The sequence below is a fragment of the Macrobrachium nipponense genome, chromosome 1 (assembly GCF_015104395.2).
Source record: "Macrobrachium nipponense isolate FS-2020 chromosome 1, ASM1510439v2, whole genome shotgun sequence".
Taxonomy (NCBI): Eukaryota; Metazoa; Arthropoda; class Malacostraca; order Decapoda; family Palaemonidae; genus Macrobrachium; species Macrobrachium nipponense.
In genome coordinates, this window is record NC_087200.1 from 29,194,624 (window position 1) to 29,209,623 (window position 15,000).

Consider the following 15,000-nt stretch of genomic DNA (forward strand, 5'->3'; position numbering starts at 1 on the left):
TTCCCTTTTGCACCCACCGTTATCGGGTGGCCTTCATAGCGGTTTTATATTTTACGAGATTTTATTTTCATATTCCCCCCCTGTTAAAGCATGATTTTCTTTTATTTTGTCTATGTACATGTTGGATGTTATGTCGGTTAGCCTACATAGGCTGTCCCTGCGTTTTCCTCGTGATCCTTTATTCGCGGGGATACGCTGGGTCATATGATCGGCACCCCATCAGTCCTCGTTTCCTCCCCATCACGTGGGGCTCCCAGTAGTTGGGTGCTCCTCTCGCTCAGGTTGTCGCTGACGGCCGATCCGAATCAGTGGAGGGGGGGTGTAGAGGGTCCTCCAGGACCTTAGGTTGGTGGGTGTCGCTTCTCAGCCGATCTCCTCCGGAGTTGATGGTTGCTCTGTGTATTCAGCCTCAGTTTCCGTGGATTTGTTGTGCTCTGCTTCTTTTGGCTCTCGGAGCTTACATCCATCCGCCTAAAACGTTCCCTCCCCGCATAAGGCGGGTTTAGATTCCAGCTTCTCCGGTAGTCGTTGAGGGCTATGTTTACGGAAGTTGCTCTTCCGTGGGCGGAGATAATATATTTGTTATTTTAGTTTTTATTTTATTTTCGTTTTGCCACGGAACTTGGAAGTTCATGTGGCCGTCCCGGGATACTATGTGTATCCCTCCCGGGTCATACAGTTCCGGGTTGATTTATTTCTTACACAGTTCCCGGGACGTATATCTATAAATATATATATATATATATTTTATATTTTTTCAGTCCGGAATGCTCCGGCATATTACATTATCATCACAAGTATCCTAATAAGTTTGTGCAATCGTTCTTATATATTATTCCACTTACAGGCCACCCAGTGTCTGGTTGCCGGCTGTAATGCTACTCTACAGGATCCGTGTGTCCATGATGTTTGCCGGGGCCATGCCCCGTGCGCAGTGTTGCTGAAAGATTCCGTAGTCTGGCATCACGCAAACTGCTTTGCCTGCTACGACTTGGTGCAATAGGTTACCTCTTCGGTAAGTTACCGCACTGCTTGTTCTATGCATATTGCGTTGAAATTATATTACACTACTTGTGTTAATATAGTGTTAAAAGAAAAAAAAAATTTAATTTAAATTAAATTACATTAATTAATCAACATATATAAGCATAATGATCAAAGTATAGGAATGATATTTACTCGAAGATGACACATTCTTTGCTTTACAGGCGGAGCAGTCTGTTAAGGATGCTGCACTCTCCACCCTCAAGATCTGGGTTGGAGGTTTTGGATGGAACGTAGGGAAGGCCAAGCCGTATATACTATCTCAAGATATGGCAGCTTTGATCTTCCCAGCTGGGATATCTGCCGGATACGTTGACCCAAAAGTCGCAGCACCAATTATCAAATCTATTCAAGATTCAGTTATGGAACAGCAAGAGGCGGAGTTGCCGGACCTTGGGTTGGAAGGAGTGTCACTTGAAGTGGTTGCGGATTTGCCCGTTACACTAGATCTGGGTACAGGTAACAGTGTTAATGAGGCTAGCTTAGTTAGTCATCGGGGTCTTTCCTCGAGTGAATCTGATTCTTCCACTCCCTCTACTTCCAATTCCTTCATGGGTTTCACAGGAGGGTTGCCCCCTTCCAGGTCGCATTCCTTCTCTGTGATTCCTAAATTAAAGAGAAAACCTTCGGGTAAAACCTTGCTTAAAGGCAAATCGAGTCAAAGCCAAGGCCTGGACAGGTGCCAGGTGTTCATACACATATTAAACCTAGGCTGAAGTCTCTTTCTAAGTCTTCAAATCCAAGGTCTCAATGAGGGAATTCTTCCCATTGCCCCACAAGTCCCATTCCATCAACATCTAGGGATCGGATACCTCATAAGGTACCGCAAGGAGGGCAGAAAGATTCCCCTTTAGTCGGCCAAGACCTGTTCAACACAAATATTTTAAATCAGGTCAGTAGCCTAGGTAGCTTAGTAAGTTCGGTTGCAGCAAGGTTTGAAGAAGTGTTTAAGAGATTAGGTACACAGGACTCCCCGATTGCAGGTCTCAGACAGGAGTCGGCAGTTCCGGCACCTCCTAGTAACTTGGTGCAAGGTCAGAGCATGCCTGACGGGTCCACGCTCCCTCCGTTCCACCCTAGTAATCCTTAGAGGGTGGCGAACTTCACTCCGTTTGTCAACGGGATGTTGACTATAGAAGGCTGTGGAACACGTAGACTCGAGGATTTAGAGTTCTTCCCCGAAGGCTTACAGCCACCATTTATAGGTTATGTTAGGCTTACGGAGGCAGCTCTGGTTAGAGAGGATAAGGTCCCCAAGGAGATGGTTATCCTTTCTAGAGATCAGGCTCAGCAAGCCCATGGGGGGACGAAATTATTATCAACAAAAAATTCCCCTTCGGTACATATATGAAAATATATCATTTGGGAGGTAAGTGGAAATTTTTTAGATTATTTAAAGGACATTTGTAGCTTGAATTGATATATAATGGATCACGGTTTGATGTGATAATATTCATATAACAAAAGGCCTACGTGCTGTCAAACGCTCGAATTGGCTAACATGGTAGACGGGTTTTTTCATATCGATTCTAATTACGAAGCACCGAGATCGAGGGTGATTTGTGGTAAGGTCAGAATCATATGAACTTATAGCGTCTCTGTTGGCTGATTGGATAGCGTCACTGACTGTCCTGATTTCGTCCTTCCCCGTCCACTTGGACGGTGGGTTTCGATCCCATGGGGGGACGAAATTATTATCAACAAAAAATTCCCCTTCGGTACATATATGAAAATATATCATTTGGGAGGTGAAAGTGAATTTAGATATTAAAGGACCATTTGTAGCTTGAATTGATATATAAATGGATCACTGGTTTGATGTGATAATTATTCATAACAAAAGGCTACGTGCTGTCAAACGCTCGAATTGGCTTAACATGGTAGACGGGGTTTCATATCGATTCTAAATTACGAAAGCACCAGAGAGTCGAAGGGTGATTTGTAAGGTTCAGATCGATATTTGAACTTATAGCGTCTCTGTTGGCTGATTGGATAGCGTCACTGACTGTCCTGATTTTCTTCCCCGTCCACTTGGACGGTGGTTCGATTCCATGGGGGGTGGGGGACGAAAGTATTATCAACAAAAAATTCCCTTCTTTTTCGGTACATATATGAAAATATATCATTTGGGAGGTAAAGTGAATTTTAGATATTAAAGGACATTTGTAGTCTTGATTGATATATAAATGGAATCCACGGTTTGATGTGATAATTATTCATAACAAAAGGCTACGTGCTGTCCAAAAACGCTCGAATTGGCTAACATGGTAGACGGGGTTTTTTTTTTTTTCATATCGATTCTAATTTACGAAAGCACCGAGATCGAGGATGATTTTTTGTAATGGTCAGAATCGATATGAACTTATAGCGTCTCTGTTGGCTGATTGGATAGTGTCACTGACTGTCCTGATTTCCGTCCCCGTCCACTTGGACGGTGGTTCGATCCCATGGGGGGTACGAAATTATTATCAACAAAAAATTCCCCCTTCGGTACATATATGAAAAATATATCATTTGGGAGGTAAAGTGAATTTAGATATTAAAGGACATTTGTAGCTTGAATTGATATATAAATGGATCACGGTTTTTGATGTGATAATTATTCATAACAAAAGGCTACGTGCTGTCAAAACGCTCGAATTGGCTTAAACATGGTAGACGGGGGTTTCATATCGATTCTAATTACGAAAGCACCGAGATCGAGGGTGATTTGGTAAGGTCAGAATCGATATGAACTTATAGCGTCTCTGGTGGCTGATTGGATAGCGTCACTGACTGTCCTGATTTCGTCCCCGCCGTCCCACTTGGACGGTGGTTCAATCCCATCCCATGGGGGGACGAATTATTATCAACAAAAAAATTCCCCTTCGGTACATATATAGAAAATATATCATTTGGGGAGGTAAAGTGAATTTAGATATTAAAGGACATTTCTAGCTTGAATTGATATATAAATGGATCACGGTTTGATGTGATAATTATTCATAACAAAGGCTACGTGCTGTCAAACGCTCGAATTGGCTAACAACGGTAGACGGGGTTTCATATCGATTCTAATTACGAAGCACCGAGATCGAGGGTGATTTGTGTAAGGGTCAGAATCGATATGAACTTACAGCGTCTCTGTTGGCTGATTGATAGCGTCACTGACTGTCCTGATTTCGTCCCCGTCCACTTGGACGGTGGTTCGATCCCTGGGGGGCGGGGGGACGAAATTATTATCAACAAAAAATCCCCTTCGGTACATATATGAAAATATATCATTTGGGAGGTAAAGTGAATTTAGATATTAAAGGACATTTGTAGCTTGAATTGATATATAAATGGATCACGGTTGTTTGATGTGATAATTATTCATATATATATATATATATAAATATTATAAATATCTAAATTATAATATAAATCTAATAATATATAAAGATTATATTATATATAATATATATATATTATATATATATATATATGATTATATATATATATATATATTAATATTATATATATATATTATATTATATATATATGTAATATATATATATATATATATATTATATATATATTTATATATTATACATAATATAATATTATATATATATATATAATATATAGATATATATATATGAACGGAGAAAGCAGGCGAGTCAGCCAAAGTGATAAAATGAATAGGGAGCAGGAGCAGGAACAAACATGGCGAAGTATTTTACACTTTATTCCGACGCGTTTTGCATTCGGCAGAATGCATCTTTAGGGTCTGTATAATAAATAATGACTAATATAAATTAAATTGATTTGAAAATAGTCTAACAATTATTTACAAACTAGTTAAAATGAAAACCGAAACTTCACACAGATAAAAATATACTAACAATTGATAAAACAGCACGAGAAGTTAAAAGCACATACGTTAGTTAAAAGTTCAGATAGAAAGTTAAATAAAAAAACTAAATAAATAAATTAGTAAAATACAAAGTTAAAAAATATTTGAGGAGCACTGGAGGTCGACCTACCATGGTAAAAGATAAATAAAAACTAAAAGAATGTACACAGAAACACAGGCTTAAGAAAGAAACAAGGGGGTGGAGGTGGTCTGGTTGTTCAACTGCGGAACAAGTTGTTTAATAAAAAGGCTCTCCAGGATCAAAAGTTCATTTGGGCTGGAGGTTTGACCAACAATAATAAAATCCTCATATTTAATATCAACTTTACATTTTTTGCTATGTTCACGTATACTGGACTGTTCGGGATTTGATATTGAACATCCAGTACGGAAACTAACTCCCTTGTGGCAGTCTATGCGAACCCTCATCATCCTCTGAGAAGAACCCACATAAGTTCCCAGACTACATCTGGGACAAGAATATTTGTACACTATACCAGAGGACATGAGGGGGCATAAACGATCTTTAAATTTAAACATGGATCCAATTGTTAGTGGATTGACCGGAATGAGTTTTACCTTTAATACGCCAAAGTATTTTTGTACGATTTTTGTAAATTTGGCCCTAAAGGAATCATTGTGTAAATATGGGAATCGGGCATAAAAAGGAAGCTTTGGAACATTAATTTCATTGGTGTTGGTGCAAAACTCTTTATTAAGGACCTTGTAATTAATTCTGTTGACGAGCTTGGTGGTAAAACAGTTATCGTTAAAATATGCTAAAAGAAAGGCAATTTCTTTATGAAATACGTGCCAGTTAGACGTAAGGGAGACGGCTCTATATACAATGGTAAAAACTGAGTTAGATTTAAAATTACTAAAACAAAAGCTATGAAAATTCGTTCCCAAACCTGTAAATGTCTTTTTCCTAAAAATTGTAGTGTTAGACTTACTGTTTTCACGAAATACTTCTACATCTAGAAACGGAAGACAGTCGTTCATTTCACTTTCAAGGGTAAACTTAATATTTGGGTGATATGAATTAATGAATTCTAAAAATGCATCGCAATCAAAATTACGCCTGAAAAGGGTGAAGGTGTCGTCAACGTATCTTTTATAAAATAAAGGGCGGAAGGAAAGAGGGCACTCGTCCAAAAAGCGCTCTTCCAGCGAGCACATAAAGATATTGGAAAAGGTAGGACCTAACGGAGACCCCACAGCCATACCCTCCACTTGTCTATATAAGTTATTGTTAAAAATTTTTAGTCCCGTTGCTTGAACCTTTAACTAAGAATCAATATACCGTTTCAAATTCAAAATCGTTTAAAGAATCAGTACTCCCCCAAGATTCTGATACATTTATGGCGAGCTTTGATGTTGAATCCCTTTTTACCAATGTTCCTGTTAGGGAGACCATTAGCATAATTTTAGACAAGTTATTTCCCCAACCTGATTCGTACTTTCACAATTTTAACCGTTCTACCTTTAAGTCTCTTTTAGAAATGGCGGTGCTGGACACCGCCTTTATTTTTAACAATAACTTATATAGACAAGTGGAAGGATACAGGGAATTCAGTTACCAACCATAGAGGTAACTACGTTATGCGCATATGACTTGACCATACAGTAGTCCTATACACCAAATTCTCTACTACATTCTTTCCTCGCCGAGGCCGAGAGAGAATGGAAATTTACTATCTTCATTCTTTTCATCAATAGAACGAATTAGTATTAGCCGAAGGAGATCCCAAGTGAGAACCGAGGATCGAAGAGAATCTCTCAAGCTTCCTATTCTCTTGGACATAAGGACGTATTCTATGTGTCTATTACCTGGAAGAGCCTCTAATCAATGAATGAGAGCTCCTCCGAATCTTGTCCAAGAGAGCTTATATGCTTACGCAATAAGATGTATTGAGATCTTTGTCAATGAGAACTAACCCATTAAGATACAAAGAGTATACATTTTTTGTCAATTATGTGTTGTGCGCTTACTTGACAATACGTTTAATATCTTCCTAAGGAAGGAAATTAATCCAGGAACTCGTTAAGTCTTCGTGATTTCCACAGAAATCGCGGAAGGGACAGGATTCCTGTTCAGATCTTGAGCTTACGGAAGGAAGATTGATGTTCCCTTTCTGCAGTCATTCCTGAACGCCGAATAGATGAGATTCTTATTAAGAAAAACTCCCGTAGCTCTTGCCTCGTCATAATGAGGGAAGAGTATGAATGAAGGAGAGAGTCCACGCTGAGACGAACTGCCTGTTACAGCAGTCTTCTGAATATTGGAGAAGGGCTTCTCTCAGTATCAGAATCATCCTGACAAAAGCGACAGCCGCCTGTGCGACATCTTGCGCCTTTGCCAGGAGAAGGCTGATCCTGCTAAAAACTAAAAAGAGGAGCCTCACGACTGACCTCTCTCTCATAAGGCGATTCGGGATATCCTGGGGCCTCGCGCCTGGAAAGTTCCGCGAGCCTGGAAGGCAACTCGCGCCAGGAGCGTTCCGCTTGTGTGGGAGGTTCCGCGCGCCTTGCTAGGCTCCTCGCGCCTGGAAAGATCCTTATGCCTTGGAAGGCGCCTCTCGCCTGGCTGGCGCTTCTCGCCAAATAGGCTCTTCTAGATCTGAAGAAGATCACTCATCTCGAGGAGCTTGTTGTCTGCTTGAAAGCGGAACACTCCCAGGTGGAGGAGGAAGAACAGACACACCTTCATGCTTCTTATCAGCAGACAGGAACTCTGGCTGCTGGAATGCGGCTCGCGCCTGGTTGCTGGAACGCGGCTCGCGCCTAGCTGCTGGAACGTGGCTCGCGCCTGGCTGTTGGAACGCGGTTTGAGCCTGGCTGCTGATAGATCGTCCGAACTCCAAACATGTCCATTCTTTGTCTTTTGGATGTAAGATGAAGAATCGGAAGAAGAGACGCACTTTTTAAGGATTACTTTGCAATGGCGATCCTTGGCAGTCTGGGATGCTCCAGATCCTGCCGAGGGGACGCCTGATCGGTGGGGATTCTCCGTAACCTCCGTAAGGCTTTCGACATTCCTTCTCCTCTGGGCCTGGGAGCTTGGAAGAGGTCTAGGCCTGGGAGCGAGACAGAGCCGATCAGACTCACCCTCCACTGCACTGGGAACACTATATTCACTTCTTACCTTTTTTAAGAGCTCGCATTTTGAGCTCCCTCCATTTATTCTTCAAATTTGCACAAGATGAATTTGTAGTTTCTGTGAGGTAAGAAGGTGATGAGAATGCAACAACTACTAGTACTGTTAATACTCTAACTGCTCGCTAGCACGAGCTTATTAAAGCTTCTAAAGGAAGCGTTTCTAGTCATATGCTTTTCTGACTTCCTTAAGTAGGAAGTTAGAGTGTTTATATTTCCTCAATCAAGTTTTAACACTTCTTACACGTATTAGTAAATAGATATTAATATTTCCCTTTATTGCAAAATATGTGAGTGTCTACCGAAAAAATCGGTAGTTTCACGTGAAATTTTCTTCGAAAATTCGAAGCCAAATTCATTAAAAAGTTACTAAAAGCGTATGCCAAACCAAAGACCCAGTACTTCCCTGCAAAAGATAGCCCAGAAGATTGATGGCGATGAAAAACGAAAATCAAGTCAGGAGGTACCAACAACGATGTTGTAGGCACCGGCGACAGAGAAAATCTGATTTGTAAACAGGAACCATCCAGCGGCAGGGCGGTAGATCACCTGACCTACCTGTAGTGTGTGCTGCGAAATTCGAATTTCTGTCGGGACGACGGAGTCTATAGCTAAGTATATATCTGACAGGGAAGTTGAATGTACAAAATTTCAATTTCTTCACCACTTTCAATTTTCTGTTTTTTGTATCACTTAGACTTTCCTGTATGCTTACTACTAAAGGCCTCTTTACAAAATAACTATCCAAGAAGATTGCTTCTGCCTGCTTTTCAAAATGCTCCTGAAATGACTCAGGCAAATGTCATCGAACTGTGCAAGCATACGACCTGTGCGAGCCTTTTCAGGGTGTATTTTCTACAAATGACTGCACTTTATGAAAAGCAGCTAGAACATCCTTAATTTCTGCCGTTGTCATAGGGTCCTCCTCCTTCTCCTTGTTGCTGCTAGAGAACTCTTCTTGAACAACAGTATATTGCATGGCCTCCAACTCCTTCAGGTCATCCGTCGTAAGCTCCTCTTGGTGCTCCTCAAGAAGGTCATTGATATCGTCCTCATCGACGATCAGCCCCATGGACTTGCTGAGTGCAACAATCTCATCAAGATCTGATTGCGAAACAGTTTCAGGATCGTCAACTGTTTCTGAATCTGCATCAGCTTCCCCCACGTTGAATCCCTCGAAGTCTGGGGCGGATACGGCATCAGGACAGAGTTTCCTCCATGAAGAATTCAAGGTTCGCCTTGAAACCTCCTGCCAAGCTTGATCGATGCTCCTTCCAAAATTCATGCAAGGTGAGGTTTGTGGTATCGGTGATGTCGAAACATCTCTTGAAAAGATTTGTATACAGCTTCTTAAAGTTTGATATCACTTGCTGGTCCATGGGCTGGAGGAGAGGGGTGGTGTTAGGCGGAAGATAAAGAACCTTGATAAAAGCATACTCTGCTAGGATATCCTCCTCGAGGCCAGGAGGGTGAGCAGGGGCATTGTCCAACAACAGCAGACATTTCAGAGGGAGGTGTTCTCTTCCAAGAATTTCTTCACTGTCAGGCCGAAACACAGATTACCCACTCGGTGAACAAAAGTCTCATTACTCAGGCTTTCGCATTAGCCCTCTACATCACTGGAAGCTTCTCCTTAGCACTTTGTGGGCCTTGAAGGCTCGAGGAGTCTCGGAATGATACACAAGTATGGGCTTCACCTTTCAACCCCAACTGGTGTTAGAACAAAGTGCAAGAGTAAGCCTGTCTTTCATGGGCTTATGTCTGGTTAGCTTCTCTTCCTCCGTGATGCGTCCGACGAGCCATTTTTTTCCAAAAAAGGTCAGTCTCGTCACAGTTGAAGACTTGCTGAGAACTGTAGCCTTCCTTGATTGTCATCTCGTCGAACGTCTTAATAAAGGCTTCGGCCGCTTTCATGTCCGAGCAGGCAGCCTCCCCATGTCACACCACTGAATGGATGCCAGTCCACTTACGAAATTTATCAATCCAACCCTGAGAAGCCTTGAAGTCTGGGATTGCCGTCAATGTCCCTTCTCCGTCGTCTTTGGCCTGGGCACTTAGATCACCGAAAATAGCGCTGGCCTTCTGGCAGATTGCCGTCTCGGTTATCGTATCGCTAGCGATTTCTTTGTCTTTAATCCATACAAGAAGCAGCCTCTCCATCTCATTATGCACGTGGCTCCTCTTGTTGGACAAAATAGTCACGCCCTTGGAAGGTTTAACTGCTTTGATGGCTTCCTTCTGCTTAAGGATGGTGCCTATTGTCGACGGATTTCGGCCGTATTCCTTAGCGATCACACACAACACGATAAAGTAACTTACTACAAAGAAAGTGAAATCACTAACACGAATTTATGTTAACAAACGAAATCTATGTGAACGAATGAATTCCATGTGCGTACAATAACGCTGATGCGACAAAATGGTTGAAGGACGCCTTTACACAGAGGGATGATGGGACAGATACTGACCAATAGGAGAGCAGGATCTTACGGCGGTGACTAATATCAGGAACCAATGGGAAAGCGGGAGGATGGTGGCGAGTCTACTCAGTTGGCGGCGCGCGAGGTCTAAAATTGTTCTCAGCGGCCAGGGCGAATTTCGGTTTACAGTACATACACCCTTTCGCAACCTGAATTATTTTCGTACACAAAAGCAAAAATATCTTTGTCTTTGCTTTCATAACCTTGATTTTTCGTAAGTAGGGACTTTCATATGTAGAGGTTCCACTGTAATCTTTCCATTTCACTCTCTCTCTCTCTCTCTCTCTCTCTCTCTCTCTCTCTCTCTCTCTCTCTCTCTCTCTCTCTCTCTCTCTCTGACCCAGATGCAGTGGAAAGTTTAAGAAATGATCTAATGAAAATAGGAGAGTGGTCAAAAAATGGCAAATGCCTTTTAACGTAGATAGGTATAAAGTGTTACAAATAGGAACATACAACCCTCATGCCAGCTACATGCTGCTTGGGAATGACATAAATAGTGTGGAACAAGAGTCATTATTACCAAGGCTTAAAATCCACAAAACAGTGCATAAAAGCTGAAAAGAAGGCACAGAAACTAGTGGGATACATACAGAGGCAGTTCATATACAGAACAAGGAAACTGCTGCAGCTCTACACGTCAATAGTTAGACCCCATCTTGAATATGCAGTACAGTTTTGGTCACCAACACTAAGAAAAGATATAAATAGATTAGGAGTACAAGCAAGAGCCACAAAGTTAATTCCATCCATCAGGTAAATAGGTTACCGAAGATGACTTGAGAGCCTGAACACATATGGCTTAGAAACACGACGACTGCTAGGACAACTAGCAGAAGCATTTAAAATACTGAAAGGCATAACAAAAGTAGACAGTAACCTAATCACATTAAACAAAAACCAGGCAAGAAATAATGGGTGGAAACTAGAACTGAAGAAATACAACACATCCCATTGTGGGAACTTTTTTACAAACAAGATATGTGACACATGGAATAAACTGCCACCAGAAGTTGTAAACAGCAACAGTGTGGAAGAGTTTAAAAGAAAGCTAGACAAAATCATTAGGACACTGTGAATGCACAGTAAAACCTGCTCCTACAGATAAGTGAGCATATGATGTCTCCTCGGATGGACTAACAAGTCTTTAAGACATCCTAATCCTTGTAACTCCTTGTAACACTCTCTCTCTCTCTCTCTCTCTCTCTCTCTCTCTCTCTCTCTCTCTCTGGCTGTGTATATAGTGCAAATGGTAAAATGTTTAAGATGACTTTGAAATTATATTAATATCAATTCAATGGTATATTTGATGTAGGATGATACTTTAATATACATTTGGTATTTGAACTTTCAAGATGGGCAGATATAAGCATTTTTAGAGGGGAGTTCCAACTATTTGCGGGTTCTAGCTTTTTGCGGGGGGTGGGGGTGTCAGGTATGCATCCCCTGCGAATGTGGGGGACCACTATACATATACTGCTCATAGCTTTTGAAATCTGGGACAATGAAGGAAAAAGATATTTCATCCTCCATTTTGTCCAGTCTTGTAGGAATGCATCTCTTGCTATTGCCTGAATCTCCAGGTTCAGAGACACATACTATGGAAGCTGATGGTTCTCACTTGTGGCAAACTGGTCCATGTCTAGATTGTGGAAGCATGTTAGATTACTGACTTGGGAGTTCAGCATGAGCCTAACCTCTTTATAGAAGACATTGCAGTCAGATTGGCTAGAATGAACAAAATGAAGATCCCTTTTTGGAGATCTAAATTTTCTGAGATGGAAAGACAGCCAATAGACCTAGGAAGCTGATATGACACTCACTCCGAGAAGGTGCATCTACCTACTAACTGACACTCAAAGTGGCCTCCTCAAACTGTGGAGGAGGCACATACATAAATTGCGTGGCATTACTAAGTAAACTTGAACTTCTCTTACCTTTATGTCCAAAACTAAATTTGCCTCTTCACACGATCTACCATGCCAAACCTTTCCCAAGAGTTGTGACTTGAAGTCCTTGTTCAGAATTTCTTCTACCGAGGTCAATGGAAGGATATCTGGTCTTTGGAAACCAACATCAAAGCAAGTCTGCAAGTAATCAAATGATTTTGATGTTAGCATTTCAGTTACTTTTCCAAACTCAGACTGGTATCTTTGATCTAAGTCTAACATGCACTACTTTAAGTAACAGTGTCCTGAATTCAGTGAACGTCCTGGCTGTCAATGAATGCCTTGAATTCAGTGACTCTGGGGTTTTAGGCATGTAAAACATGAGAGGAAAATAATGACCCAAATTCCTGTTCCCAAACAGTAACCTTGACAGCAGCTTTTGTATGTGAAAAATATATATAGTATTCTGTAAATTTAGGGTTGAGCCTCCTCTCTCTGACACAATATCCCTCATCCAAAACTGGTATATCTGTTCTAAGCATGCAAAAAGAGGAAATAGTTATCAGAGTTCTGGGATTGTTTGGCCTCTGTTACTGATTCTATAAATTCGGAGACTAGTATCTCTGATCTATGTGTATGTATTACATAAGAAATAATGCCATGAACACTGTGTCTGCAAGGTTGGAATATTTTTTGCACACTTGAAAGTCTGAGGCTGGTACTTTCCAGATTATGTAGTATCTGTACTTGGGAAACAATGATCATACAGCAAAGATGTTGGGAGTGACTTTCAACTTAATTATATTCTAAACTGTGCATGGTCATAAATAATGGCCGAAATTCAGCAATTGTTACTGTTCTTTTAACCTGAAACGGGTATCGCTAAGTATGAATGCCAGTTATGTGAAAAATTCTACCTTCAATCCTGAGTATAGTGATGGTCTTACTGTTGTTGATTTCACAAGCTCTTGCATTGGTTTCTTTGACCTATGCATATCTAATAAGTATAAAATAATTTATAGAATTCTGATCTTCCTGTTATCAACATACTAAACTTTGAGACAGGTACAGCTGATCTGTGCATATTTAATAAGTAGAAATAATGAAGAGATTTTTTTAACTATATGGTTGGAATTGATCTTCAAAATTCTCATTCATGTATTACTGATCTAAACAGTATCTTTCTACTTTTGATCTACCAAACTCCGATAATCTATTATAATATATTGACATATTTGAGTGATGCATATCTATTTAGTAAAATCCTTATGCTCTGAAGTCTGTCTCAAGGAACTACTATTGTTTTATCATAACACTATTAGTACTGTGCTTCTATTTCTGTTTGCTACTAAAAGTTTTTTCAAATAAAGCCCAACAATAATTTAGTCTATATACCTAATACAATAATTTATAAGCTTTTCTTGCAGAATGTAACCTCAAAATATCAAAACCATTTAAATTATTATGGAATGGGCTCCAAAATTTTCATTCACTGTAAGAACAATTCGTCCCAAAATTAAATAAGTTTTACTGGCCAAAAATTCCCAAACTATCTTGCAAATAAATGGCTTAAAAGACTTTGTAACCAGGCTGAACATTTTTTACAGTCTTTCAAGGAAGTTTCAAATCTGCACTAACCATAAATGTTTCACTGGCAAGTCCCATGGGCGTATCGTGATAAAATAACAGTTTAAATCTGGTGTCTTGCATCTCTTGGGAGTCATTTTCAATGATCGTTGTATACACTCTGTACTTAAGATCAACTGATCCTGATGTCCTCATGCTTAGGCCAATTGTCTTGATGTTACCCACATCTACAACAGAGGTAATCAGATATTAAAATTATAATAATTTAAGCTGCAATTAAGAAACATTGTTCCAATATGTAGAGTATACATAGCACACAAATCATCGGTTGACTAAGGAAACATGCAGATTTCTACATTTGTCCTATCTTTAATCCGACGTTTTGTAATATGTATGTATTACCTTTATTACATATGGGGATCTGTCAATACATATAAAATTATAAAACAATCTGAAATTTGTTAGAAAACACAAAACTTAAAGACTAAAATTTACAATTAGTACAAAAATACATTTAAAAGCTAAGACTGCTGACTAACCTTCAGTTAGAGAAAAGAAGACTGAATGACATGAGAGAAACCAAAAGAAGACAAGTTAGATAAGATACAGTTGAATCGAAGTTTGGGTATTATTCAACTGGGGACCCAGCTGTTGAACAACCAACAACTCTAAAATTGTGTAGTTCATGAAGATTTTGCATTTTTCCTATGATGCAAAAATCGTCTCTTTTGATATAGGTTTTGCAAACTTTTCCATGATTCTTGATATTCGAATGCTCAACGTTTGAGTGCCTACTTCCTGTGCAAATCAATTCTGACCCTTAATAACCTTTTTGCAGATCCCACATATGTCCCAGAGTTACACTTTGGGGAGATATATTTATATGCTACCTTACAGGTGAAGAAAGGCTTAAATGGTTAAGAGGTTTTTCGGTATTAGTTTAATACTGACTGCACTATAATGATTTTGT

At 40.1% G+C, this 15,000-nt stretch overlaps 1 protein-coding gene across 1 annotated transcript in view; it reads right to left on the reverse strand.

The window, feature by feature from the left end:
• Positions 1-15,000, reverse strand: part of LOC135219191 (hemolymph clottable protein-like) — a 300,161-nt gene that overhangs the window by 19,260 nt on the left and 265,901 nt on the right. Inside the window, exons 28-29 of the mRNA XM_064255746.1 lie at positions 14,082-14,257; positions 12,492-12,641 (exon numbers count right to left, since the gene is read on the reverse strand). Of these exons, the coding sequence (XP_064111816.1) occupies positions 12,492-12,641; positions 14,082-14,257 (326 nt within the window). The remainder of the gene's footprint in view (positions 1-12,491; positions 12,642-14,081; positions 14,258-15,000) is intronic.